The sequence below is a fragment of the Bubalus bubalis genome, chromosome 17 (assembly GCF_019923935.1).
Source record: "Bubalus bubalis isolate 160015118507 breed Murrah chromosome 17, NDDB_SH_1, whole genome shotgun sequence".
In the NCBI taxonomy this organism is placed as follows: Eukaryota; Metazoa; Chordata; class Mammalia; order Artiodactyla; family Bovidae; genus Bubalus; species Bubalus bubalis.
In genome coordinates this window covers 20,782,630-20,809,836 of record NC_059173.1, presented here as the reverse complement: position 1 = coordinate 20,809,836, position 27,207 = coordinate 20,782,630, and the positions used below count along the sequence as shown (strand labels likewise).

Genomic DNA, 27,207 nt, shown 5'->3' with positions numbered 1-27,207 from the left:
ATTGGTGTAACCTCCCCATTCATGTTGAACATCTTTTCCCAGGGTTTTCTAACCAGAACGTGAGACAGAGCACCCTACTTGGTTCAGAGATTTGACCTAATAAAATAACCATCATGTCCCAAGCTCACATCCCTGGCCTTGAGGCAAGCTCTTCCCTCCTCTTCCCTGGACCTCAGCTTCCTCCATAGTAAGCTGGGGACCAATACAGTCAAGGAGAAGAAATTACATAAGACAGAAACAGTGCTGAAGTGGTACCTAGAGCTTCACGAGCAGAGCCTCCTGAGTCTACTTGCCTCCAAGCATGAAACTACAGTACTACACATCAGTTGTTTACTTGTAAGTTTTGGCTAATTCATTACAAATCCACCCAGGCTCTTCCCTCCTTACACAGATACTCACTTTCGCTCCTTCTTATCCGTGGGCTTGTTGATCTCCCGGAAGATGTTGGACAGCACCCCATCTGTCCAGTCTCGGGTGGTGGGATCCAGGATGCCATACAGCTCTATGACACTCATAGCCTTGGGGTTCAGTATATACAGCTTTGTCACCAGCCCAAGCCTACACAGAATGAAAAGCCTCAGCCAGGACTCAGGCAGACTCAACACATTAGAACAATCCAGGCCACTCATGTAGGGGGCTAGATTTTGGATCCAATCCAAAATTTAACATGCAAACCATCCAAATCCTGCTCTGGGCTTCCCATTCTCTGTTAATGGTTTTTACTAAACTCAAGGGAAGGCTTTCCTGTTGGCTCAGATGGTAAAGAATCTGCCTGTGAATGCAGGAGACCCGAGTTCAATCCCTGGATGGGGAAGATCCCCTGGAGAAGGGAATGGCAGCCCACTCCAGTATTCTTGCCTGGAGAATTCTATGGACAGGGGAACCTGGTGGACCACGGTCCATGGGGTCGAAAAGAGTCAGACATGACTGAGCGACTAACAAAGGCAAGGGAACCACCTTTCACCAGACATGTGGCTCCAATATAAGCGAGGTCTGAACTGATAACACGGCTTTGATTTTGGGGAGCAACAGATGCTCACCTTCATGTGTATTTCATCTCTGTGTATTTACATATTCATGCATATGGCATGTTTATGTAAATATTTCACAACTACTGTATAAGAGGTAACAGTCATCAGGGTAACATAAAACCTTTGAACTCATGATGTTCAATCCCTTGTGTTAATAGAATGACATCCACTCTGCATTGTTATTTTTTAGATATTTATTTATTTATTTGGCTGCACCAGGTCTTAGTTGCAGCACATGGGTTCTTTTAGTTGAGGCATGGAGGATCTAGTTCCCTGCCCAGGGATCGAACCTGGGCCCCCTCCATTGGCAGCTTGGAGTCTTAGCCTTTGAAACACCAGGGAAGACCCTGAGTTACTTTTTTTATAAATCACTTAGACTTATATGTAGGGGTATGTAGGGGTATTTCCCACTACAATGCCTGTAAACTCCCATGGTGCTGGGGGATTAATTCATCCACAGAAAACTAAAGTTCACATGAACCATAGTTCATAATTAACAAAGTAAATAAAAATAAAAGTGGCATACTGATACTCACATCTATATATAATAGTTTCATAACTGATCTAACAATGAATTAAAGAATAAATACAGGATGGCTATGGAGTAAAATCCTTACAATCAGTAAGCCATGGTCCAATGGTTTTCTCATGAAAAATACAAGAAGGAATATGAAGAAATGACACACTCATTTTATAAATTTTATAAACTACAAAAGATGTTATAGACTATCTAGAACTGGTAAAGTCACAACAATTATAAGGCTTGATTTAGATTTTTGCTGGAATATCAGCATGTATTGAAATCTTTCTGCAATGTAGTGATTGTATGTATGCTAAGTCGCTTCAATTGTGTCGGACTCTTTGCAACCCTATGGACTACAGCCCACCAGGCTCCTCTGTCCATGGGATTCTCCAGGCAAGAATACTGGAGTGAGTTGCTACGTCCTTCTCCAGGGGATCTTCCTGACCCAGGGAACAAACCCGAGTCTCTTATGTCTCCTGCATTGACAGATGGGTTCTGTACCACTAGCGCTACCTGGGAAGTGACTGCTTAGGAGAAAAGTGAGAATCAGAAAACTCATTTTCAGTATAAGAGTATTGGTTGATTCACCACAGGTCTTTGTGACATTCTATACTAGGCGTGCGAGGTCACTTTTTCCTTCAAGAGATACAGCCCTTGCAAGGCTGGCGATGACAAGGCATTTAGGGAGGTGACTTTCTTTTTGGCCACTCTGATACCATAATAGTGTTGCATAATGGTGTGGGTCCTGGCTGGCTTTAAAGGAATCTGAACGTCAAGAAAATACAACCTAAGCTAATTTTCAAAACATCCTTATAAGATAGCTGGTGAAATAATCATTTCATAAATAAACCTATTTACAGCCTGATGGACAAAAGGCTCACTGTTTTGCCTTCTAAAATATATCAACTAAATCAGCAATGAAACAAGTTAAGATGCTCTGGTTTGGGGACTTCACTGGTAGTCCAGTGGTTAGGACTCCACGTTTCCACTGCAGGGGGCATGGGTTCCATCTTTAGTCAGGGAACTAAGATCCCACAAGCCCTGAGGCATGCCCCCCCCAAAAAAGATGCTCTGGGCTTAAAGGGGGCTATTTGGGACCAATGTAATCTCCCAGGAAATCAGAGAACGAAGTGGGACCAAGTAATACGCCACCGATCTCACCTGAAACCACCCTGGCAACCAAGCCCTCCCCATGGACACCATTACTCACTTGGTCTGGGCCTGACACAGAGCGTTAATGACCACGGACTTGCCCCCTCCCGTGGGCCCCACCACCATCGTCGTGTGGCGAGTCAACATGGTCTCGAACATCTGAACCACCTTATCCACCTGGGGGACAAACATTGGCAGCTGGGTTAAAACATACCTTCTTGTTAAAAACAGGTTTATTGAGCTACAATTTGCATACCGTACAGTTCACCCATTTAAAGCGTTTCAGCCATTTAGTGGCTTTAATATATTTGAAAGTTTGTGAAACCATTATGACATTCAATTTTAGAACATTTTCATCAGTCTCCCAATAAAACCTGTGTGCTCATTAGTCATGTCTACCAAGCCCATTGCCCCCAGCTCCAAGCGCCCACTTTCTGTCTCTATGGATTTTCCCATTCTCAGTATAAATGGAATATAGAAATGGAATCGTGCAGTATGTAGTCTTGGGTGTCTGGCTTCTTTCACTTAGTATCATGCTATACACTATCATCAGCGTAGCCTGTGTCAGTGCTTCATTCTTTTTATGGCCAAATAATATTCCATTATATGGATGGATGACGCTATGTTTATCTCATCTGTTGTATGATTTCCACTTGTTGGCTATTATGAATAACACTGTTATGAACATTTGTGGACAAGTTTTCATGTGGATAAATATGCTCTCATTTCTCTTGGGTTTATACCTAGGAATAAAATTGCTGTATCATATGGTAACTCTGGGCTTCTCAGGTGGCACCAGCGGTAAAGAACTTTCCTGCCAATTTAGGAGATGTAAGAAGACCTGGTTTGATCCCTGGGTTGGGAAGACCCCCCGGAGGAGGGCATGACAACCCACTCCAGTATTCTTGCCTGGAGAATCCCATGGACAGAGGAGCCTGGCGCACTACAGTCCATGGGGCTGCAAAGAGTCAGACATGACTGAAGCGACTTAGCATGCATGCACGCAAGGTAACGCTAAGTTTCGCTTTTTGAGGAACCATCAGACTTTTCTGAAGTGGCTACACCATTTTACATTTCCAACCAAAAAACACATCTCTTCAAACAACTCCCTGTAGAGGAAACCACCAAGGCCAGAAAAGTTGCAGAGGGCTCTCTCATCTGTGGTTGGTATCCACTGCCCCTGCCTGAGACTGCTGGACAGCTTGATGCCCCAAGGTGGCCCATCCAGAGGCAGTCATTCCGACCCTGCAGCTTGGGGAGTTGACACCCTCAGCAGAAACCTCACAGGTTTCAGGTGATCAAAATTCCATTTGTAATATCTAATTTAATTTTTTTGTAAGTATGACTCTGGGGTAAAAAGGTAAGGAAGGAAGAAAACCTTAGATGATCGAAACCCCCCCCCCAAAAAATACTTATCTGATCACATTATGCCAGTTGGAAGGTGATATATACATACAATGGAATATTGCTCGGCCTTAAAAAGGAAGGGAATTCTGACACATGCTACAATGTGGATGAACCTTGAGAACATGATGCTGAGTGAAATCAGCCAAATGCAAAAGGACAAATACTGTATGATTCCAGGCATATAAGATTCCCAGAGGAGTCAAAGAGAGTGGAGGTTACCAGGGGCTGAGGGAGGGAAATAGGAGTTATTATTTAATGGGAACAGAGTTTCTCTTTTGCAAAACGCAAAAGTTCTGGAGATCTGTTTTACAACAACATGAATATACCTAACATCACTAAAAATGGATAAGATGTAAGATCAGATGGTAAATCTTATGTTGTATGTACTTTATCACAATAAAAAATGGGGGTGGGGTGGGGAGTGGTTAAGACAGGAAATCTTATGTGCATTTTACAATTTTTTTAAATGAAAAATAAATGGAAAGGACCCAGAGAAAGTCAGTGAACTCTCCTCTTCAGCACCACTTTACCTGGACAGGTAAGATGATGTAGCCATTTTCCTGAAGCACCTGTTCCACGGCATCATTGAAATCAGGGTAGCGAACCCGAGGGCAATCCAGTCCAGGGAACAGATCAGAGATCAAACCAAGGAAGAGAGGCACGTCTTCAAACACAAACTTGGGCAGGTTCATGTCTCGAAGGGCCCTCATCAATACCACATCCTGCATGGAATGAAACACATGTCTTCAGAGATGTTTCCAGAAGACCCCAGGGCTAGTCCAGAAATGGTCTTATGAAATAGACAATGAAATCTTATATGGAATATAAAACATAGAGCACTGCAAGTACAGTTTCTGGAGAAACACATGAGTCTGTTGCCCACAGAGCAGCATCCACTGAGCTCTGTTTTGGAGGAAGCCCCATGTGAAAGAAACATGACTGTTCCTCTGGCTTTTACTGCAAAGAGGAAAAAAACTCATGTTCATGCTTTCTTGAGAATTTTGTTCATCCCCACCCCTCCATCTCACCACCCTGCAACTATAGATCGATTATTATCACTGAAGTGTTACAAACATTGGTGCTGTGAAGACACTGAACTTGACAATAAGTCAAACTAGAAGAGAACAATATAATGAAGGAGAGACCAAATGAAGGCCAGACAGGTAAATGAAGTGACAACTAAGCGTGAAGCTTTTTCTTGGGCTTCCCTGGTAGCTCAGTGGTAAAGAATCCAGCTGCCAATGCAGGAGCCATGGGTTCAATTCCTGGTCCAGGATCCCCCTGGACATGGAGCAATTAGACCTATGTGCCACAACTATTGGCCTGTGCTCTAGAGCCTGGGAGCCGCAACTACTGAAGCCTGCATGCCCTAGGGCGCATGCTCCACAAGGAAAGAAGCCACCCCAATGAGAACCCCAACACCGCAACTAGAGAGTAGCCCCCACTTGCTGCACCTAGAGAAAAAGCCCATACAGCAGTGAAGCCCAGCACGGCCAAAACTAAAGTTTAAAAAAAAGAAAAGAAAGACTTAAACAAATAAAACTATATAAAAAAAGGAAAGCTTTTTCTTGATTGACCTGTGCTCCCTGGCACTTCCATCCCAGCATTCGTTCAATACCCGTGAACCAAATAAAAACCCAGAGAGCTTAGTGCACGTGGCCCCTACCTCCCGAAGCTCAGAAGAACCTCTCTTCAGCTCACCAGCCATCACCAATACCGATTTCAGGGCTCTGAGTCCAAAATCATAATGATGTTGCTTGGAGAGCTGCTCCCGGGCCAGCTTATACAGGACGGTCATCTTTTTGGCCAGAGTCTTTTGTGATAAAAGATATTGAAAAAATACATGAAGGAAATGCCCTGAAAACACTGGAACATTATGACACAAAGAAAAGTGACATAAAGATGTTCAGATGAAGCTGCTCTACAAACAGATACAGGCAAGATGCTTTTGCCTGAAACAAATACCAGGATGGGACCTTCATTTTCCACAGTGACAAGCCTAGGAGCTAAGTGAAAAGTACACCAGCCTTAGCAAAGTTGGATGGCAGTCCTTGAATGCCAAGGAAAATCTTAACCACCTTGAAGAACAGAATTCATCCAATGTTCTAAATCATGGCGATTATACTCAGAAACTGGCTTCCTTCGAACTAAACATGTTATTAAAGTTTTCCTGTAACCATTTTTGAGGATGAGTCATTCACCTGGTCTACATCAAGGATTCAAAACCTGCTTGTCCCTAGGGACGGCATGGGGAGCTTGTGCATGAAAACCGAGAACCAGAGCTCTCTCCTCTCTGGCTCAAAACCTAGACAAGAGGATTGTCAATAAGAGCTTTCACCAAAACATTGCAGGGAAGCAACCTAACAATCCTTTATTTTAAAAATATTTGCTATTTTGCACCTTTTCCAGAACCTTCTGTGGAAATGTATGTGTACAATCTTTTTATATACATTTTAAGACATGATAAAGGCATTATCCCTAAATATTTTTGCTTTTGTTAAGAAAAGGTGTTTGTTTGGTTTTTTTTTTTTGCTTATAAGCTTACTTTATTTTTTGAACTTTTAATTTTTATATTGGAGTATAGCCAACTAACGATGTTGTGATAGTTTCAGGTGGAAGGCAAAGGGACTCAGATATACATACGCATGTCTCCATTCTCCCCCAAACTCCCCTCCCATCCGAGGCTGCCACATCACATTGAGCAGAGTTCCCCGTGCTGTACAGTAGGTTATCCATTTTAAATATAGCAATATACTTTTAAAGCCACATAGGGCATGAGGCTTAGTGAAAAAAGCCCACCTCAAAGGGTTACACGCTGTATAATTTCATGCATAGAACATTCTAGAAGTGATACAATTGTAGTGATAGAGAATGACTGGCAGTTGTGAGTTAGAGTGGGGGGCAGGGTGCCACCAGTAAGGGTGACATAGGAGCTTCTCTGTGATAATGAGACAGCTCTGTGTCTGGATTGTGGCTCCTGTTGTTCTATACATGGAATTAAATGTCACAGAGCTAGACACACACACCAGAGAGAGAGAGAGAAGGTGAAACCTGGTGAAACCCAAATAAAGCCCATACGTGAGTTAATAGCATTGTGTCCATGTAATTTCCCCAGATTTGAGGGTATCACTGTGAGAAGCTGGATGAGGGGTCCCTGGAACTCTCTGGACTCCTGCCCCCACCTCCTGTGAGTCAAATGGTTCCAAAATGAAAGTTGTCATTTTAAAAAGGGAGAGAGAGGACTTCCCCAGTGGTCCAGTGGCTAAGACTCCACACTCCCAATGCAGGGGGCCCAGGTTGGATTCCTAGCCAAGGAACTGGAATCCCATATGCCACAACTAAAACCCAGTACAGCCTAATAGATAAAATGAATATAAAAAATTAATTGGTCCCAAAGCATCTATCATTCATTGTTTAACAAATAAATAAAACGGGAGGGAGAGAGACCAAGCAAAACTATTTGAAGAGTCACACAGAACGAAAATGGCCCAGGCCCCAGTCTGAGCGCAGACTCAGATGGGGTTCAGGGCCACGGGGCACTGGGGAGCCTCACCTTGGCCCAGAGGAAGCCCTCGGAGAACAACATGATCTCGCAGATCTGCTGCAGGTCTGGCACGATCACCACCACCGGCCGGAAGAGAGCCTTCACCGACTCGGGCAGCTCCGTGCGGCCCGCATAGCCAGGGTTCGTGGTGATGAAGATGCCCATTCTGGAGTCCAGGGAGATCTCTTGCCCTTCAAACTAGGGGACAAGAGCAAAGGAAGGAAGGGTTATGCTGCCGGCCAGCCTGCCAGGGGAAAGGTGGTCTGGGGAGCCATGTGGCTACTCATTTTCATGGATAGCCCATCACTTCGCACAACGTGGGATTTTCATTCATGTTAATTGTCACTTCTCTTCCCATTCCCACCTTTATCCCCATCTGGCTGCCTGGGTATCCCCCAGACCTTTGCCACCAGAATCCCATCTCAGCATCCTTTGAGAAACCAGCCTTGGAACTTCCCTGGTGGTCCAGTGGCTAAGCTCCCAATGGAGAGAGCCTGGGGTTCGATCCGTGGTCAGGGAACTAGATCCAGGAAGCTACAACTAAGAGTTCATATGCCACAACTAAAGATCCTGCGTGCCACAACTAAGACCTGGCATGGCCAAATAAATAAATAAATGTGTGTCTGTATATATATATATATATATATATATATATATATTTTTTTTTTTTTTTTTTTTTTTTTTTTTTAAAGAAACCAGCCTTTGTCCTCCTGGTGCTCCATGGACTGACAAAGTACAGAAATTTCCATATTTTGAGTCTCTTTAGCCTACAGTGAATTTCAACTTTCTCAACTTTCCTCTCTACTAGATTTTTACTGTTTTGTTTCTTTTAATGGCCCATCAGACAGGCAGAAAACAGAATTCTTATTTTTATGAGGCCCAGGCTGCCTCTGACAGGAGGGCAGCCCAGCAGGTAGCTGATGCTCCCCAAAGGATGGAGGCCGCTGTCTTATCTCCCTAATCTGCACTGAGACCACCGTCATCCATGCCTCAATGTCTCATGTGAGTCCTAGAGCATCTCCTGGAGATGGGAGACAGGCCTGCTCTTAAAAACACATCTTCTAGAAACCCAAATGCACTGCAGGTTCAATCTGTCTCCCATGGCAGTAGTAAGCTCAGTCCTAAAATGTTTCAGAACTAATGAATAGAAATCCATCTAGAACCTTCACTGGAATCCTCAAATGTTTAACAGGACCCACTTTACATAATCCTCTGACCACCAGCAACACTAAGGTCCAGGGAAAAAGCAGGTGGGGTGGCCGCAGAGGGGCAAATAACAGAGTCCTCACAGCCCAGGCTGAATTTGGTTCCTGGATCACCCAATGAGGCTCTGTGGGGCCTTGAAGGATGTATAGGAGTTTTCAGGTGAAGGAGAAAAAACGGACAATTTCAGGCAGATAGGGATGCATTTGGCGTCCCAGGGTCTGATATGTCTGTAGAGTAAGTATCATAAAGTGACGAGGGTGGAGGGGCATGCAGGAGCAAGGACAGTGGCCAGAGGAACGGTAGAGCACGTTGGGATCACAGAGGGCCTCAGGGTAGGGAAACGGTTCAGCCACTCTGGTCCCTGTTGTCAGGGAACGCACCCCGGGCCACCTAAATTACATAAGATCACGTTTCTCCAAACTCTGATCCATTTTCATCTGATGTAACTTAAAGCAGATGTCCCAAACTTGAGTCTACAAATGTATTGTTGGACAGGGAGAGATTAGTATAATCTCAAAAAAAAATTAGAATTGCCTTTTCACTTTAATAACAACCTTAAAAATCTTGGTCATGGGACTTCTCTGGGGGTCCAGTGATTAAGACTCTGTGCTTCCAATGCAGAAGGTGTGGGTTCAATTCCTGGTCGGGGAACTAAGATCCCACGTGCTTCATGCTGTGGCCAAAAAATAAATAAATGCCCACAGATTTGGTTCTTATTGATCCAAAATGACATTAAAAAAAACTTGGTCATTATAATGCCCTAACTTTACCGGGTCTGAAGGCAAAATTTCTTGTTTATTGCAATAATTTCTACTGAAGACATTCTGATTCAACGGAATCTTGATTTCTCTCAAGTCACTTTTTCTCAAATTTGGGAAGTCATTAAAAACATCTTTTGACCTTGAAAGGGAACCTCATACTTCATTTACTTGAGAATATGGCCCTACCTGTCACTATTAGTCATGTCTGTAATTTACTTTTTTAATTTATTTTTTGGCCGCCCCATGAAGCATGCAAGATCCTAGTTCCCCAACCAGAGACTGGACCAGTGCCCTGTGTATTGGGAGCTCTGAGTTTTAACCATTGGACCATCAGGGAGTCCCATGTCTGAAGTTCTTAGATTATTACAGTACTTAATTATCAAAGATGCTGATCAATTGGGGAAACCCAATTATCTCCACATGGAAGCAGAAGTCGGGCAAATCTACATCTAGGGGGAGCCTGGTCTGGATAGATGACTGTCCACCATCGCACGTTCCCATCCTGGGGAGGATCTGGGCCAGCTTCACACTTATTCTCACCTGGAACGTGGTTAACTGATGGATCAGAGCATTTCTTATCGTCTGAATCTGGGACGAGATGACTGACAACACAGAGGCATCGATGCGATTAAACTCGTCGAAGCAGCCCCAAGCCCCGCACTGAGCGAGGCCCGAGAAGATCTTCCCGACGGCCTAGGAGGAAAGGAATGTCAGGACAAGGGCAATTTTCATCTTTAAAATCACAAGTGATCCACGTATGGATACAATTTTCTAAATTAAAAGCAAACGATGATTATCAGATTGGCAGAGATGCGTTCAGCCAGCCGGTCTACTAATGGATCTTCCTGGCAAGATTGCCAAGGTCTCTTGTGAAAGGCCTTTCCGGCTCCCAATTACAGGATTTCACAAATTAAGGATTTTTTTTAATTTTTAAAAAATTTTATTCAAGTAGGGTTGATTTATAATGTTGTTAGTTTTTGCTGTATGGCAAAGTGAATCAGTTGTATACATACACACACGCACACACACACGCATATATCTCCATTGTTTTTTAGATTCTTTCTCCTAAAGGCCATTACAGAGTACTGAGTAGAGCTCCCTATGCTATACATCAGGCCCTTATTAGTGATCTATTTTATATATAGTAGTACGTATGTATCAATTCTGATCTCCAATTTATCCCTCCCCTTCCATAATCCCTGGTAACCATAACTTTGTTTTCTATATTTGTGACTCTAGTATTTCTGTTTTGTAAAGAAGTTCAAAGATTTCAAAAATTAAGAATTTTAATGTAAAAAACTCAGATTTCTGGCTTCTCTTGAGATGTTGAAAAATCCAGCAACACTGGGTCCTCTCTTCTTGGCAACAATTGACCTAAGCTGAACACCAGCGCCTCCTTCAGGCGGAGCTTTGCCTTCCAGTTGGCCACAGTCGCCATCACTCTCTGTTGTTGTCTGCTGTTTACTGATTTACATTATCCACCTGACTCCAGTGGGCATTTAGTCTGAGACGCTTGCTCTACATGCTGCTAACAAAGAAATACATCTAAGTTCCCAGACCGAGATGGTGAAAGGTTTCCCACCTCCAGCTGTCACTATGTCATTTCTTGGAAGCATATAAGATAAAATGCTTTCACCCATGTTCTCCTTTGAGCTCTTGGCCTAGGAAGACGGCACCAGATGTGATGTCAGGGTATCGACGGCTGTACCATCCCGAAAGCATCCCATCTCATCTGACCTTGGAAGTTAAGCAGGGTTGGGCCTGGTTAGTATTTGGATGGAAGAAGTGACACCAGATCCTTACTTTGTAATCCATGCCTTCGCCGCAGTTGGTTACGACACAGAGCAAGCCCAAGGCTTTGGCCAGGTCCTTGGTGGTCTCGGTTTTGCCGGTACCTGCTGGGCCAGCAGGAGCCCCACCCAGATACATGGACAGTGCCTGTCAGAAGTCAAATGCAAAACACGTGTTGTCTGCCATGGAAGGAAAGAGGTGTCAATGACCAGTTCGTGACAATCTATGTGGAATATATAAATGGTAATGCACCTTTTCTGACAGTGACCACTGACCTCCACTGACCTCCACTGACCACTCCACCCCCACCCCCTGTTACACAGGGACCAGTAAACCAACGACTCCACAACATGCTGGACTCTGTACCCGCCCTGAGGACAATGCCTAGCAGTTCCCAGAGCTGAGGCTCATGGGAACATGGACATATGTGCAGGGAAGGATTCATTTTGCCCAAAGAAAGTTTTGGCCCTTTGTCTTTAGATCCTAGGAGCTGACCTCTAAGGCCCCAGAATTTTCTGCCTCAGAAGAGAGTCCTTGTTTATCTGGGGACCTCGGGCCATGCCGGACAGTCTAACAATGTGATTTATGGTGGAAGCCCTGGATCAACTTCGAGAGGGTCTGGAGACTAAGGTCAGTCATTTAGAGGGGTCAGTCTTGCATGCATGACAAACCCCTAGTTAAAACCCAAGGCTCGGTGGGCTTCTCTGGGCAGCAGAACTTCACACATAGTTGCTGGAGAAAATGATGCTGTCTGGACCATTGAGTTGAACAAGAAACTGAAGCTTAGACCTGGTCTCTCCTAGACCCTGTCCCATTGCTGGACCTACGTCTCCCTTCTCCCACTGCTGATTTTTATCTGTATCCATTTGCTATAAAAACCATATTGTTGGTGTTGTTGCTGCTGTCTAGTCGAGTCCTGTCCAAATATTTGCCACCCCCATAGCCCACCAGGCTCCTCTATCCATGGGATTTTCCAGGCAAGAATACTGCAGGGGGTTGCCATTTCCTTCTCCAGGAGATCTTCTTGACCCAGGGGTTGAACCCACATCACAGGCAGATTTTTTTTTACCACTGAGCCACGTGGGAAGCCCTATAAAAACCATAACCATGACCACAATGGCTTTACTGAATTCTGTAATTCCTCTTAGCAAACTATTGAAACTGAGGGTGGTTTGGGGGGCCACCAGAACTTGAAACACCCCAATCCCAAAAGGTAGCAAGTATGTCATAGTCCAAATGGAACTTCTTTTACAGATTTTTAAAGAACGACCTTTACTATTGAACCCTTTACTATTAGCATTCATTTCCCGGGGCTGCCAGAGCGAAGTACCCCAAATTGTCTGGCTTAAAACAACAGAAATGTGTTCTCTTACAGTTCTGGAGGCTAAAAGTGAAATTAAGGTGTGAGCGGGGCCACACTGCCCCGAAGACTTTAAGAGAGGCTCATTCCTGGCTTCTTCCAGCTTCTGGTGGCTCCAGGCATTCCCTGGCATGTGGCTGCCTCTCTCCAGTCTCTTTCTCTGTCTTCACATCTCTTCTGTGCCTCTGTGTTCTCTTCTCTTCGTACACAGACACCAGGCATTGGTACTAGGGCTCTAATCCAGGATGTTCTCACCCCAATCCTTAACTAATTCAATCTGCCAAGGCCCTATTTCTAAACAGGGTCACAGCTGAGGTTCTGAGTGGACATGAATTTGGGGTGGGGAGGACAATGTTCAACCCAGTGCATGCGTGCTCAATCATGACTGACTCTTTGCGACCCCCCACGGACTGTAGCCCACCAGGCTCCTCTGTCCATGGGATTTCCCAGGCAAGAATACTGGAGCGGGTTGCCATTTCCCGCTCCAGAGGATTTTCCTAACCAAGAGATCCAACCCGCCTTTCCTACCCTGGCAAGCAGGTTCTTTACCACCGAGCCACTTGGGAAGCCTGTTCAACCCAGTACACCATCACAATTACTATCACACCTAGAGAAAAAACACATGACCCCAGGTGAATGATCCCCACCAGAGCCAGGCCGCCAGTCACCTGGGTGAGCGTCAGGTAGATCCGGTCCGTCAGGGGCGTGATAACCAGCCGCCCGTTCAAACCCATGTACTCGTAGCCGTAGCCGAAGGTGCCCGTGCACTGGCGGATGTTCAGCTCATCTGGTTCCCGGTCCCAATAAAAACGCAGCTGACTTTCCCATTCAAACTCCCGGGCCTCGAGAATGCTGGAAGGTGAGCAAGGGGGGATAAGTGAAGAGGGACAGAGCTGAGACGGAAGAGAAGGTAGACGGTGGGGGCAGGATGGAGAGATGCTGAGAGAGGCCAGAGGATGACACAGGACAGGTTTCGAGACACCAGTGCCCTGGGAGGTCCCCACCTGCCCCTGATGAAAGAGTCGACTATGTCGCGGGCATGCACGTCTATGATGAGCACGGTGTTGTATTTCTTTCTGTCGTTCCTGCTTAAGTTCAAGGTGATCCGGGTGACCAGCTCGTCGATCTGCTGGTGCATCTTCTGGCCGTAGTTCTTCATGGCCTGCTTCTCCCCCTGCTTCACTTTGCGGAAGACGTCTTCCACCTCCCAGGTCCACCACACCTGGCTGGCGGCCAGCACCACCATCCCTTGGTACATGAGCATCCAGTCGACCCTAAAGGAAAAGCATGCCTCTATGAGATTTTCCCAGGATTGGAACTAAAAATGGTCTTGTCAAGAATCTATTTCTTCCGGGACTTTCCTTGCAGTCCAGTGGTTAGGACTCCACACTTTCACGGAAGGGGGCATGGGTTCAATCCCTGGTCAGGGAACTAGGATCCCACAAGCATGACCGAAAACAAAACAAAACAAAAAAGAATATTTGTTTCATACAGATGGCCAACAGGCACATGAAAAGACGCTCAACATCAGTAATTACTAGGGAATTGCAAATTAAAACTACAATGAGGCATCACCTCACACCAGTCAGAAAGGCCAGCATTAAAAAGTTTACAAATAATAAATGCTGGAAAGAGTGTGGAGAAAAGGGAACGCTCCTACACTGTTGGTGGGAATGTAAGTAGGTGCAGCCACTATAGAGAATAGTATGTCGGCTCCTCAGAAAACTAAAAACAGAATTACCCTATGACCCAACAATTCCACTCCTGGGCATATATCCAGAGAAAACTATAATTCAAAAAGATACATGCACCCTGATGATCATTGCAGCACAATTTACAATAGCCAAGACATGGAAACAATCTAATACAATGAAATATTACTCAGCCATAAAAAAGAATGAAATATTGCCATTTGCAGCAACATGGATAGACCTAGAGATTATCACACTGAGTGAAGTAAGACAGAAATAGAGTCACAGACACAGAAAACAAACTTATGCTTACCAAAGGGGGAAGGGACTTAGGTAGAGGAGAAAAAATCAGGAGTGTAGGATTAACAGATACAAACTACTACACATAAATAAGTCACAAAGATTAACTGGACAGCACAGGGGATTATAGTCAATATCATGCAATAACCTATAAAGAAAAATAATCAGAAATATACATATTTATGTATATTTACATATTAATATAACTGAATACTTTGCTGTACACCTGAAACTAATACAATATTGTAAATCAACTACTCTTTAATTTTTTTAAAAATTTTTCTTTGATCTGGAATAGGGAAGATGAAGTAAGAGAAGCCAGTAAACAAAGGAGATAAACCTCTTCTGGTTAGATAATAAAATACCAGGCCAATGGAGACATGTGCACGAACAGTTACAGGGGCATGACTGTGCAAAAGAAGCCAGATCACTTGAAAGATGTGTTTTTACAGATGTTTAAAAGTTATTTAGTATGATAGGCATATTATAAGAATTTTTAAATTTTTTAAAATTCCAACAAAAAAGTTGATTATCTCTGACCACACCTCCCATGCTTCCTTGCTATAATTTCCTGAGTGTCACTGGGCATGCTTTTTGATTCTCATACAAACCTGTATAAAGACACATAAATGGGGAGAAGGGGGTGTGAGGGCTGTTTCTCCAAAACTGGCATCCGACAACAGAAGCTACATGGCACCTTGCTTCTCTCGTTTACTAGTCCAGTGGGCTTGCGTCTCAGTTAGACACGCAGAGTGTTTACGCTATGGGAATTGACATACGCTCCAAATCAAAGCTTTTCTTCTCAGAGAGCTAGTTTACCAATACACCACTGAATGTATCTATATACACCCAATTACATAAAGAGATAAACCCATTTTTTATATGGCACAGAACCAAGAAAAAGCAGGAACCTAATCAGACAAATACTATGCTCTGTCCTAATAATTCATTAAGTAGACATTTTCAGTTTGCAAAATCAAAAAGGCAGCATGCGAAACCAAGAGGACAGTGTTCCCATAATAATAAAGACTTTGTATCGGCATAAAGGCCCTGCCAAATGTACTGCAACTCTCCTGGGAAGCTATCCAAAGATGCTCTGTGTGCTTTGGGTTCAACCACAGAGTAAGCCAGCCCTCTTAGTGACTAGGGCTAGGCATGGTTTAGCTCGGTGCTTGGAAGCTCTGAGGCCAAAAAATCAAAGAATGATTGAAATTCATCAACTATTCTAGAAACAACTTTGCCATTAACCTACACATAGAGTCCATCCTAATGAACGCCTGGTTTCTGGTGAGTCACTGCTGCTGCTAAGTCGCTTCGGTCGTGTCCGACTCTGAGCGACCCCATAGACGGCAGCCCACCAGGCTCCTCTGTCCCTGGGATTCTCCAGGCAAGAATACTGGAGCGGGTTGCCATTTCTTTCTCCAATGCATTCACTAGGTTCTCACATTTGAGCTCAGAATCGCCTGGGATCTTGTGAAAACCCAGTTCCTGGGGCCCTACCCTGAGAGTTTTTGATGCAGCAGGTTTGGGGTGGGGCCCAGGAAATTGCGATTTTGACCAGGCTCCTAGAGGCCCTGATGCTCCCAGTCCATGGACCACAATTTGAGAAGTGCTGTACACAGTAATCCTTAAAGAACACAGGTATCCATCAGCTAATTTAGCTATGGCAGGGAAAGAAAACCTGACATTTGAAATGTCAGTCAATCTACTCCACACCCTGAAAATTGATCCCTTATTGCCATTAATATAATAAAGTAACACACAATCACATTTACAATCCTACCTGGTTTTGTCTTCACAGTATCTAAAAATAGCCTCTTTGGTAATTAGCCTGTTAGTTCTTCGCATTTCGTTCAAAACTGCTGTCATCCAGTCCTCCACACGCCCCTCAGCCCGGATGATCTTCCGGAACTCCATGACTTCTCCTTCAGCTGATATCATGGCAGATACCAGTTTTTCTCCACTGTCCCCGTCATGAAACCTCAGCAGTGCTATGTTGTCATACATCTGCAATACAGTGGGAGAGTCCACCCTGTAATACCTTCACTGGGTTCTGGAATCAAAGAACAGCCTGCAGTGCCTCATCACTCATCAGGGCTGCCAGGATGCCAGCAACAGCACCAGAGACCACACACCAAATAGGTATCTCTCTACCCAGTGACAAACGTTCATTGGGTACTTCCTTTTATCTGCATGAAAAGGTCTGAGGTGGGTTGAACAAAAACAAAAAAAGAGAAGATAGGTTCTCTCCCCACACTTGAGATTCTAGGGTGTACATTGGGATGGAGAGGTATCCGGACACATGGACCAGCTGAACACAGGATGAGCGGGACAGCATGGTGATTAAACACTCTAGGGCTGAGGAATTAGAGACCTCCCAGGAACGAGGAATGAAGACTCCCACCCCCACTGTCCAATCAGGTGTCTTTGACCAAGTTGCTTCTCCTCTCTCAGCCTGAAATAAACATAATTACGGCACCTACAAAATGCAGTCAAAGGATCAAATTAAATAACGTGTGTGAAATGTCAGCTCCTCATATACTTGGCATTTGCTGGCTATCCTCATTGTTACTAATTAGATTAATATTCAGGGAAATGTGTCTTTTAGGGCCCATTAGATAAGACAAGGCACTCTGCAAATCAGACAGGAGTACAGAAAGGCAACAAGCTTTAAAAAATAAAATCAGAGGTTTATAAAAGGAGCTACCAATGGCCAAAGTACTTCTAACAACACATTTTTCTGCAACAGTAAAATCTGTGTTTATGAAAGCAGAAACAGAATAGAAGCCTTCTCCCTTTGAGAAAGGAAACCATGCAAACTATAACTCATACTTTGAGAAGGAGATCAGCATTAATTAAAGAAAACACAGTGTATTAATCTTGCTTCCCAGGTGGCACTAGTGGTAAAGAATGCACCTGCCAGTGCAAGAGACGTTAAGAGACTCTGGTTCGATCCCTGGGTGGGGAAAATCCCCCATAGGAGAGCCAGGCAACTTCAAGTATTCCTTCCTGGAGAATCCCCAGGGACAGAGGAGCCTGGTGGCTACAGTCCATGGGGTTGCAGAGTCAGACACGACGGAAACAACTTAGCACACACGCACATATGCAGTGTATTAAGCAACTGATCCTCAGCACTTTGTTTATTTGAAATAAAGTAATTGCTCTATAATGCTCCCCATCATGGATGATTTTGCCCCCAGGGACACTCAGCACCGTCTGGAGACGTTTTCAGTTTTCACAGCTGGAGAGGGATGCTTCTGGCATCTACTGGGTAGAGGCCAGAAATGCTTCTAAACAACCTACAATGCACAAGGCCGCCCCCACCCCTGACATAAACACACACACACACACACACGCACACACACACACACACACACACACACACAGAGTAAAAACTGTCTGGCCCAAAAAAGAATCTAAAATAGAGTGGATGGACTTCCCTGGTGGCACAGTGGATAAGGATCCAGAAAGATTCCACATGCCACGGAACAACTAAGCCCGTGCACAACTACTGAGCCCAGGCTCTAGAGCTCTCAAGCTGCAACTACCGAGCCTGCGAGCCACAACTACCGAAGCTCGTGTGCCTAGAGCCTGTGCCCCACAACAAGAGGAGACACTGCAATGAGAAGCCTGCACAACATAACAAAGAGTAGCCCCGGCTTGCTGCAGCTAGAGAAAGACTGCAAGCAGCAACAAAGACCCTGCGTAACCCAAAATTAATTAATCAATTAAAGAGTCATTAACTGTATATCATAACTGACTGTCTGCTGTACACTTGAAATGAACACAACATTGTGAGTCAGATAGGTGCCAGTAAAAAAATAAATATCGCAACCAAGATGCCAACAGTGTCAAGGCTGAGAAACCTCTAGGCTGATACTAAACATAGAGCTTTGATGAGCTGACCAAAGTTTATTCCTGGCGCTGCTCTGATTCTCTGTCAGAAAACAAAGAGACGGTTTTGTCTGTTGTGTTTCCTGCCCTTCAGTATCACTCACGGATACACATGCATTTATGTAAAAGTATGAAAACACAGGCTGGAAGGAATTACATCAAAGCCATGATAATGGCTGCCTTTTGAAAGTGGAAGAAGAATTGTGAACGGGGATGAAACAAAGACTATGCCAACTTTATCTCCGTAATTTTATCTTACAAAAAAAGAGACAAAACAAATATGACTAACTGCTAACAAGGGTGTCAATTCTGGGGGGTAGATAAGGTTCTTTAGCCAACATCATCGGGCAGGCACTGTTCAAAGTACTTTACAAACATTAACTCATTTGATCTTTATAAATGTGTAGAATTGGAGTTAACTGAATTTACAGGTAAGAAAACTGATGACCAGAGAGGTTAAGTCACTTGCCAAAGGCCACACAGCAAATCCATGTACAGCCAGGATTTAAACCCAGACAATCTAGCTGGATGTGCTGAACCACTATCCTGCATGGTCTCTCTGGTTATTATATTCGTCCTTGTATATTTCTGCATTGTTTCAGTTTCTCAAAAAATGTTGTTTGGGGGAGTGTGGAAAAAGAACAACAAATAGCAGCTCAGTGCTGGTGTGACTTCAGAGTACAGTGGATTTCATCAGATTTATGTTTCAAATAAAAACCCCAGCAGTGTTCCACAATCTTGGACTTCCGAGTTGAACCCAGCTGTGTAGCAGACTCAGATGAGCTGCAATTACAGAGCTTATGGGGACACTCCCACGGGAGCCCCTGGGGACCGACCTTGATCATGTGCTCCTGGACGCAGAGCGGGTCACTGTTCCCCAGGATACTGAGCAGCTCGTCATCGGAAATGAAGAAGAACCTGGGGAAGGCGTTCCTCTTAGAATCTAAGTAGTCGTTCAGGCTCTTCTGGCACTTCTCCAGGCCCTCGCTGATGTTCTGCAGGTCGTTGAGGCGGTTCGGGGCCTCACAGCATCTCTTGATCACAGGGTCTTTCAAAGTCTCGCCCATGATCTGGATAAAGTCAAGAGGACAACTGTCAATACGGATGGACCTAGAGAGTGTCATACTGAGTGAAGTAAGTCAGACAGAGAAGGGGAAATATCATATGGCATCCCTTATATGTGGAATCTAAAAAGAAATGATACAGATGTATTATGCGTGCATGCAAAGTCGCCTCAGTTGTGTCCGAACTCTTTGCGACCTCATGGACTGTAGCCTACCAGGCTCCTCTTTCCTTGTGGATTCTCCAGGCAAGAATACCAGAGTGGGTTGCCATTTCCTTCTCCAAGGGAATCTTCCCGATCCAGGGGTCTCTTATGTCTCCTGCATTGACAGGTGGGTTCTTTACCACCTGGGAAGCCCCAAACATGAGTTGGCTGCTCATACTAGAGAATACAACAGCATCCCTGAGCAGCAAACACCGGGGCTTTGAGGTCAGGTGGGCTGGGTGACAATCCTTACCCCACTAACCGCTAGCAGCAGTGCCCACTGGTACCGCCCTTTCTGGAAAGGACTTTAAGATGACCACAGTCCTTCATGGGTAATTTACTTATAATTTACTTATAAGATGTTAATCCTAAAAATGGAAAAAAAAAATCTTCAGACAAATTATTTTTGAATGCAAAGAGTTTCACTTCAAACAAGATGTCCAGTTACTAGCAATAAATCAACTAAACTAATGTCAGTCCACTCACTGAGACATTATATAAAGTCATTGAAATGTTTTCAGATGGTTTCATAATATGAACTATGTTTCTCACAATATGAAGAGAAAATTATAAGATGAAATTATACAAAATACCGGGCTTCTCAGGTGGCTCAATGGTAAAGATTCCACCTACCAGAGCAGAAGCCAGAGGAGGTGGGTTCAATCCCTGGTTTGGGAAGATCCCCTGGAGGAGGAAATGGCAACCCATTCCAGGTATTCTTGCCAGGATAATCCCAGGGACAGAGGAGCCTGGCAGGCTACAGTCCATGGGGTCACAGAGTCGGATACAACTAAGACACCAAGTATGCACACACACATACAAAATATCATTACAACTGTGTTCTTAAACCCATATACATAGGAAAATATTACATATTAAAGATGATGAAACTATGGAAGACACATCTTTTCCTTCTCTTCTACATTTCCCCAAGGTTTTTAAATAACTACTACTTTTATGATAAAAAGTAAAAATAAAAAAAGTTGTAGTGCCTTATGCTGGTGGCTTAAGATCAAACAGGAATTCTTACTGAAGAGATTAAATTCACATACAATGACAGAAAAAATTCAGAAGCTACAAATAGACCAAATACTACATGTAAATACATAAGTGAAAGGATCTCCAATTACTGTCCATCTTTCAAGACTAAAATAGAAGCCAGTCACTTGCCCTTTTAAATACTCTGTCGATGTTATCAAACTTCTTTGCTTCATCTGGAAGTTGTGATCTGATATCTCCACCAATAAAGATGCTTTCCAGATACATCCATTTTCTCTGAACCAACATCCAAATCTGTAAAGGCAAAACATTATCATCAACACAGGTTCCCAGGTGCCTCGAGGTATGTATGGCAAAACCCCACCCTAACACGGGACAGATTTAAATCAATTCAGGTCAAAAGAATTTCCATGCAAGAGGGCAGAATAAGTGCATATGGTGGTTTAGTTGCCAAGTTGTGTGTGTGCAGCAACAAAGACCCAGCACAACCATAAATAAATAAATTATTTTTTCAAAAGAAAGCAAATGAAGGAAGCCCATGCCTGACCACACTCCTAGCCAGTGAACCAGGCCTGGCTTCATCCCACCCCAAGCTTTAGGGTGTAGCTATATTAATACAAGGTGCCTTCCTGTGGTCTCAGGACAAAAACAAGGCTGTCTCACAAAACTGGTGAAATGAGCCTAGGTGGCTCACAGAGGTCTGGACACAAAGCAGGAAAGCCCCAAACCAACTAAGGTAAGACCTGGTTGGGCGCTTCCCAACACGATGGACTAGGTTGGGAAAACTGCAAAAACACACATCAAAGTGAAATGAGCACAGGCCAAAAAAAAAAAAAAATGTATGCAAGACGGACTTAAAAAAAAAATCAAAATCACACGGAGGACAAACCCATACCCTGTGAAAGTGAGTCTCCCCTAAAAAGAGGAAAATTCTAGTTTGAAAAAATAAAAAATAGAAGGAAATCAGAAAAGGGTTTTAAATATATTTAAATTCTTCAATGTGATACAGGAGATGAAAGCATTCTTGCAACAAGAACAGGACAGTATTAAATAAGAACAAGGGTACATGAAAAAGCGCCAATGAGGAGTCCTGTTAGTTAAAAATGCATTCATTGAAATAAAAACTCAGATTCACTCCTCTAATTATGCATACCTCCCCTCAAAATAAATCAAAGAGGATCATTAGTTTCTGAGCACAGAATTGTCTTATACAAAGTTTCTTTCTATGAATCAGCTCCTTTCCATCTTTTGTGTCTCTTTTCTCACCTCAATGACTTCCCCTATGAGAGAAAGCGTTTTTTCCCATTTGTGAACTGTCTGCAGGAAAGGTCCCACAAATCTGCTTCCTGAGATGCTTTGCAGGTTGAAAGTGTTGTCATCCAGGCACTGGATGATATCATCAACAGACCCCAAGATGTAGCCTCGCTCCTGGGTGCCTTTGTAATACTTGATCACATTAAATTTCATATTTTCCCATGTGTCCAGGATTTCCTTCACAGCCTAGTCGGGAATATGACAAGAATGGTTCAGGCACACGGGCTGAAAAAAACAACCCAACCCAACAGGAGCTTCCTGAGTTAGCCATGGATCAGCTCCTGAACCCAGAGTTCTGGGTCAGTGTTCCAGAGAAGCTGGCCATTCTAGCTGTCAGTTGCCCAGTGCTTGCTCTGTGCCAGGTAAGCACATGCTATACACCATCTCCTCTAGTCCTCAAAGCACTCCTGCGAGGGTGGGATTATTGTTCTCCACACTTTCGCAGAGGTGGGAACTGGGAACGGCTTGCCACGTTCACTCAGCTGAGTGCCAGAGCCAGGGTCTAAATTCTGTAATTGGCCTCCAATCTGCATGCTCATGAGATCCTGCCTCTGTGTTTACTGTTTAGCAAGAAGATCAAATTACAAAAAATTTGTCTTTTCATGGCATGTTCAAAAACCACCTGTCAATAATTATGGGTATGTGTATATATACACAGATGTGTGTATGTGTGCATATGTATCTGTGTATGTCACACATGTATGTGTATGCACATGTGTACATGCATGTGTGTGTGCACGTATGAGTGATATATTCATATTTATGTACACCTATATGTGTCATGTGTGAGAGCATGTATGTATATGGGCATAGTACTCATGTATATGTTGGTGTGTGTATGTGTGTTTTCATATCTCTGTAGTGTGTATGTGTGGGTATATGTTTATATGTGTACATGCGTGTATATGTGTGTATATGCATTTTTTTTGGCCATGCTATGCAGCATGCGGGATCTTAGTTCCCCAACCAGGGATGGAACACGTGCCCCTGCAGTGGAAGCTCAGAGCCCTAACCACTGGACCACAGGGAATTCCCTGCATAGGCATTCCAAAGCATTAAAGAGTGTACACTCAAATGTTAATAATTTATCTTCAGGTGGTGGAATTTATGAGTGATTTGTTTGTTTTCTCAGTTTTCTACCTTGAACACATTATTTCTTTAGTAAATAAGTTGAAAGTGAAACTATAAGAACAATTAAAATATTTAACTGAGGCAGAAATTCTATTTCTAGAACAAATAATACTTTCTTATTCAAACATAACAGGTACCAGAACAAACAGGTTTTCTCTTTGAATAAAAAAAAAAATTCTTTTTTTTTTCTAGCCTGCTTTATAACTAAAAATAGTCCTACCTTCTCAATGGCTATCTCCTTAATGGCCGATGTCACAATCTCATTGAGAACATCTGTGTGTTTGTGAAGTTCCATAGCAAACATGTTTTCCAAGGTGAATGTTTCAGTCATTTCAAAAATCACGCCCGTTTTCTCCATAAGCTCTTTCCAATGCCTGAAGGTACATCCACATCAAAAATCTTTATGTCTACTGAGTTTAGTGATGGGTTTAATTATTCCCTCTTCAACCAAGGGCTTCACAGGTGGCTCAGATGGTAAAGAATCTGCCTGCAAGGCAGGAGTCCCGGGTTTGATCCCAGGGTCAGCAAGATTCCTGGGAGAAGGACAAGGCAACCCACTCCAGCATTCTTGCCTGGAGAATTCCACGGACAGAGGAGCCTGGTGGACTACAGTCCGTGTGAAAGTCGCTCAGTCATGTTCAATTCTTTGCAACCCCATGGACTATACAGTCCAGAATTCTTCAGGCCAGAATACTGAAGTGGGTAGCCTTTCCCTTCTCCAGGAGATCTTTCCAACCCAGGGATTGAACCCAGGTCCCCTGCATTGTAAGCAGATTATTTACTAGCTGATCCACCAGGGAAGCCCTTGGGGGGTCACAAAAAATCAGACAGACTGAGCAACTAACACTTTCACTTTTCTTTCTTCAACCACAGGATAAATCCCATAATAATCACTTCTTGTAATGGAATTTGGAAACATGAAGACATTATTGGAATTATATGTATGTCCACAGTTTTCCAAAATCCCATTAGCTGCCAGAATCAAACCCAGGAAACATCTAGAACAGTGGTCCCCAACTTTTTGGCACCAGGGACCAATTTTGTGGAAGACGATTTTTCCATGGACTGAGGCGTAGGGAGTGGGTTATGGTTCAGAGATGATTCTCACGAAGAGCATGAGACCTAGATCCCTCACATGTGTAGTTCACAGGAGGGTTCACACTCCTATGAGAATCTACAGCCACTGCTGAACTGACAGGAGGTGGAGCTCAGGCGGTCATAAGAGTGATGGGGAGCGACTGTGAATACAGATGAAGCTTTGCTCGCTCGCCCGCTGCTCACCTACTGCTGTGCAGCATGATTTCTATCTGGACTGGGACCAGTCCTTGGCCCAGGGCTTGGGATACCCCTAATCTAGAAGATACTTTCTTAGATGCCTCATCTTAACTACCACCTAAGAAAACACACTTTTCATTCATTGATAACTGTTTCTGCATGGTCTCTAGACGGGTGATCCCGGCCTCTCTGGGTCACTCAGCCTATTTGATACCCTGTTGTAATTTACGAGCATGCTTGTGTTTGATAAATATTCAGTAATTACTAACTCTCTTCAGGTAGCGGGCTGGCAGCTGGGGGTTCAGAGTGGCTCAAAGGTAAGGCCCCTGCCCTCGGGAACACTGCTACCAACTTGGGGAGACAGGCAGTGATCAATACAACAAATCTACAAATTAAATAACCACCAAATGTTTCAAGCATTGTGAAAAAGACACAGCACGATAAAGAAAAGCGGCTACTTCAAATAGAAGGAACAAGACAGACACAGCACCAAGCTGCGCTGCTCGTAACCCAACCTGGCCTCCTCTGAAGGTTCACACTTGCCCACGTTTAAGGTCTGATGTATATGGAATGAACGTAATAAGGCAGCTAAACGTGGCACTGGACGGGCAGAACGCCAGGTACCCAGCACATAAGCAGTAAGCATAGAATCACTAGGTTTTGTTGTATAAAGAGACAGTCAGGAAGGAGAATCCAGTTTTTCTCTCTCTAGTCCCAGGTCTAGCGTGGGAGTTGATGTAGAAGAATCCCTGTGGTTGATAATTTAATGGGAACTTTACACGGAAGCAATATTATATAGAGAAATATTACTTGTATATTTCCAGCCCTGCGTTGCTGCTGGAATCTTGTTCTTTGTCATCAGATCTGAGCAAAGACATATCTCAAAGTAAAAGCTCCTCCACCAACCTGTCTCTTAGAGCCTCGTGCTTCAAGTCAAGAAGTAAGGGAATTGAGTCTTTGAATGCCTTCATTTTCAATTCCAAGTGGTAGGCCACCGATAAATTTCGGACCTGACGGGGCAGCTTTCTGAGGGACCTGAGAAAACTTTCAATTCCTTCCTGGAGAAACTGAACATTCAGGTTGATCCAGAGTGTCTGAGACCATTCTTCCTTCGCAACCTGGAAATGAACAAGAAATAGTTCCATCAACAAGACGGGTCTGGAAACTCAAATGTGGTTAGAAGGGAGAGTACATTCTTAACCCTTGGCATGCTCGCTTCTCTCCAAATATTAACATCCATTTCCCCACAACAGGAGGCTTGCCTGGTGGCTCAGTGGTAGAGAATCCACCTGTCAATGCAGGAGACGCAGGTTCAATCCATGGGTGGGGAAGATCCCCTGGAGAAGGAAATGGCAACCCTCTCCAGTATTCTTGCCTGGGAAATCCCATGGACAGGGGAACCTGATGGGCTATAGACCCCACGGGATCACAAAGAATCAGACACGACTAAGCAACTAAACAACACTGATCCCACAACAACCTCAAATTCACAAAGGAAAGATTAATTCTAAGGCTCTCAAACACAAACAAAAGCATTCCAACTTTTTTAATCCTTCATAAAAGCCTTAAAAATAAGTCTTACACAAAATTTTAAAAGGCTTACACAAAAATAAGGCTATATCTGAGAATGTGTGGGATCCAAAAATATGCCTTTCTTTCTTTCAGGGAAAACAGAAAAGCAGGATGTCAGAAATCAGTGTTTTTAACTCAGGGAATCACGGGGGTCTTAACATAACGCACTTCATTCAAGCACTGTCCTTTTCTGACAAAAGAAGCTAAGGTTACAAAATACCAGCAACTTAGATACTCCTGCTTAGTTATCATAAAGAAAAGACTTTGTGCTGTAGCTCCCTGAGATTGAATATAAAAAGTACTATCTTACATACAATTTATACCATCTTGGGTGGTTGGCATTTGCAACCTGTGACATCCAGGCTCGACAGAGTTGCTTGAATCATGAAACATGCTTGACAGGAAATGATGGTAATTCATGTAATATGTGTCCGGTGATTTCTTTTTTTAATTTTTATGGGTGTATAGTTACTTTATGATGTGTATGCCGTGTTATATTTGTGTGTTAGTTGTGTCGTTTAGTTGTGTTAGTTTCACTGTACAGTAAAGTGAATCAGCTATATATATACATCAATGCACCCCACTCCAGTACTCTTGCCTGGAAAATCCCATGGATGGAGGAGCCCGATAGGCTGTAGTCCATGGGGTCACGAAGAGTCGGACACAACTGAGCGACTTCACTTTCACTTTTCACTTTCATGCATTGGAGAAGGAAATGGAAACGGCAACCCACTCCAGTGTTCTTGCCTGAAGAACCCCAGGGACGGGGGAGCCTGGTGGGCTGCCGTCTATGGGGTCACACAGAGTCAGACACGACTGAAGTGACTTAGCAGCAGCATCCCCTCTCTTATGGATTTCTTTCCCATTTAGGTCACCACAGAGCACTGAGTAGAGTTCCCTGTGCTGCACCGAACATTCTCATTAGTTTTCTGATTTATACATAGTATCACCAGTGTATATATGTCAATCCCAGTCTCCCAATTCACCCC

General features: G+C 43.8%; 1 protein-coding gene across 1 annotated transcript in view; it reads right to left on the bottom strand.

Annotated features, from left to right (window-relative positions):
* The window catches only part of DNAH10 (dynein axonemal heavy chain 10), a 161,409-nt gene that overhangs the window by 78,413 nt on the left and 55,789 nt on the right, over positions 1–27,207 (bottom strand). Inside the window, exons 25-39 of the mRNA XM_006056319.4 lie at positions 25,553–25,764; positions 23,592–23,745; positions 22,193–22,426; positions 21,098–21,220; positions 19,497–19,730; positions 16,550–16,773; positions 13,780–14,049; positions 13,444–13,627; positions 11,428–11,562; positions 10,165–10,317; positions 7,667–7,855; positions 5,780–5,926; positions 4,644–4,835; positions 2,765–2,883; positions 400–558 (exon numbers count right to left, since the gene is read on the bottom strand). Coding sequence (XP_006056381.4) covers positions 400–558; positions 2,765–2,883; positions 4,644–4,835; positions 5,780–5,926; positions 7,667–7,855; positions 10,165–10,317; positions 11,428–11,562; positions 13,444–13,627; positions 13,780–14,049; positions 16,550–16,773; positions 19,497–19,730; positions 21,098–21,220; positions 22,193–22,426; positions 23,592–23,745; positions 25,553–25,764 — 2,729 coding nt within the window. The remainder of the gene's footprint in view (positions 1–399; positions 559–2,764; positions 2,884–4,643; positions 4,836–5,779; positions 5,927–7,666; positions 7,856–10,164; positions 10,318–11,427; positions 11,563–13,443; positions 13,628–13,779; positions 14,050–16,549; positions 16,774–19,496; positions 19,731–21,097; positions 21,221–22,192; positions 22,427–23,591; positions 23,746–25,552; positions 25,765–27,207) is intronic.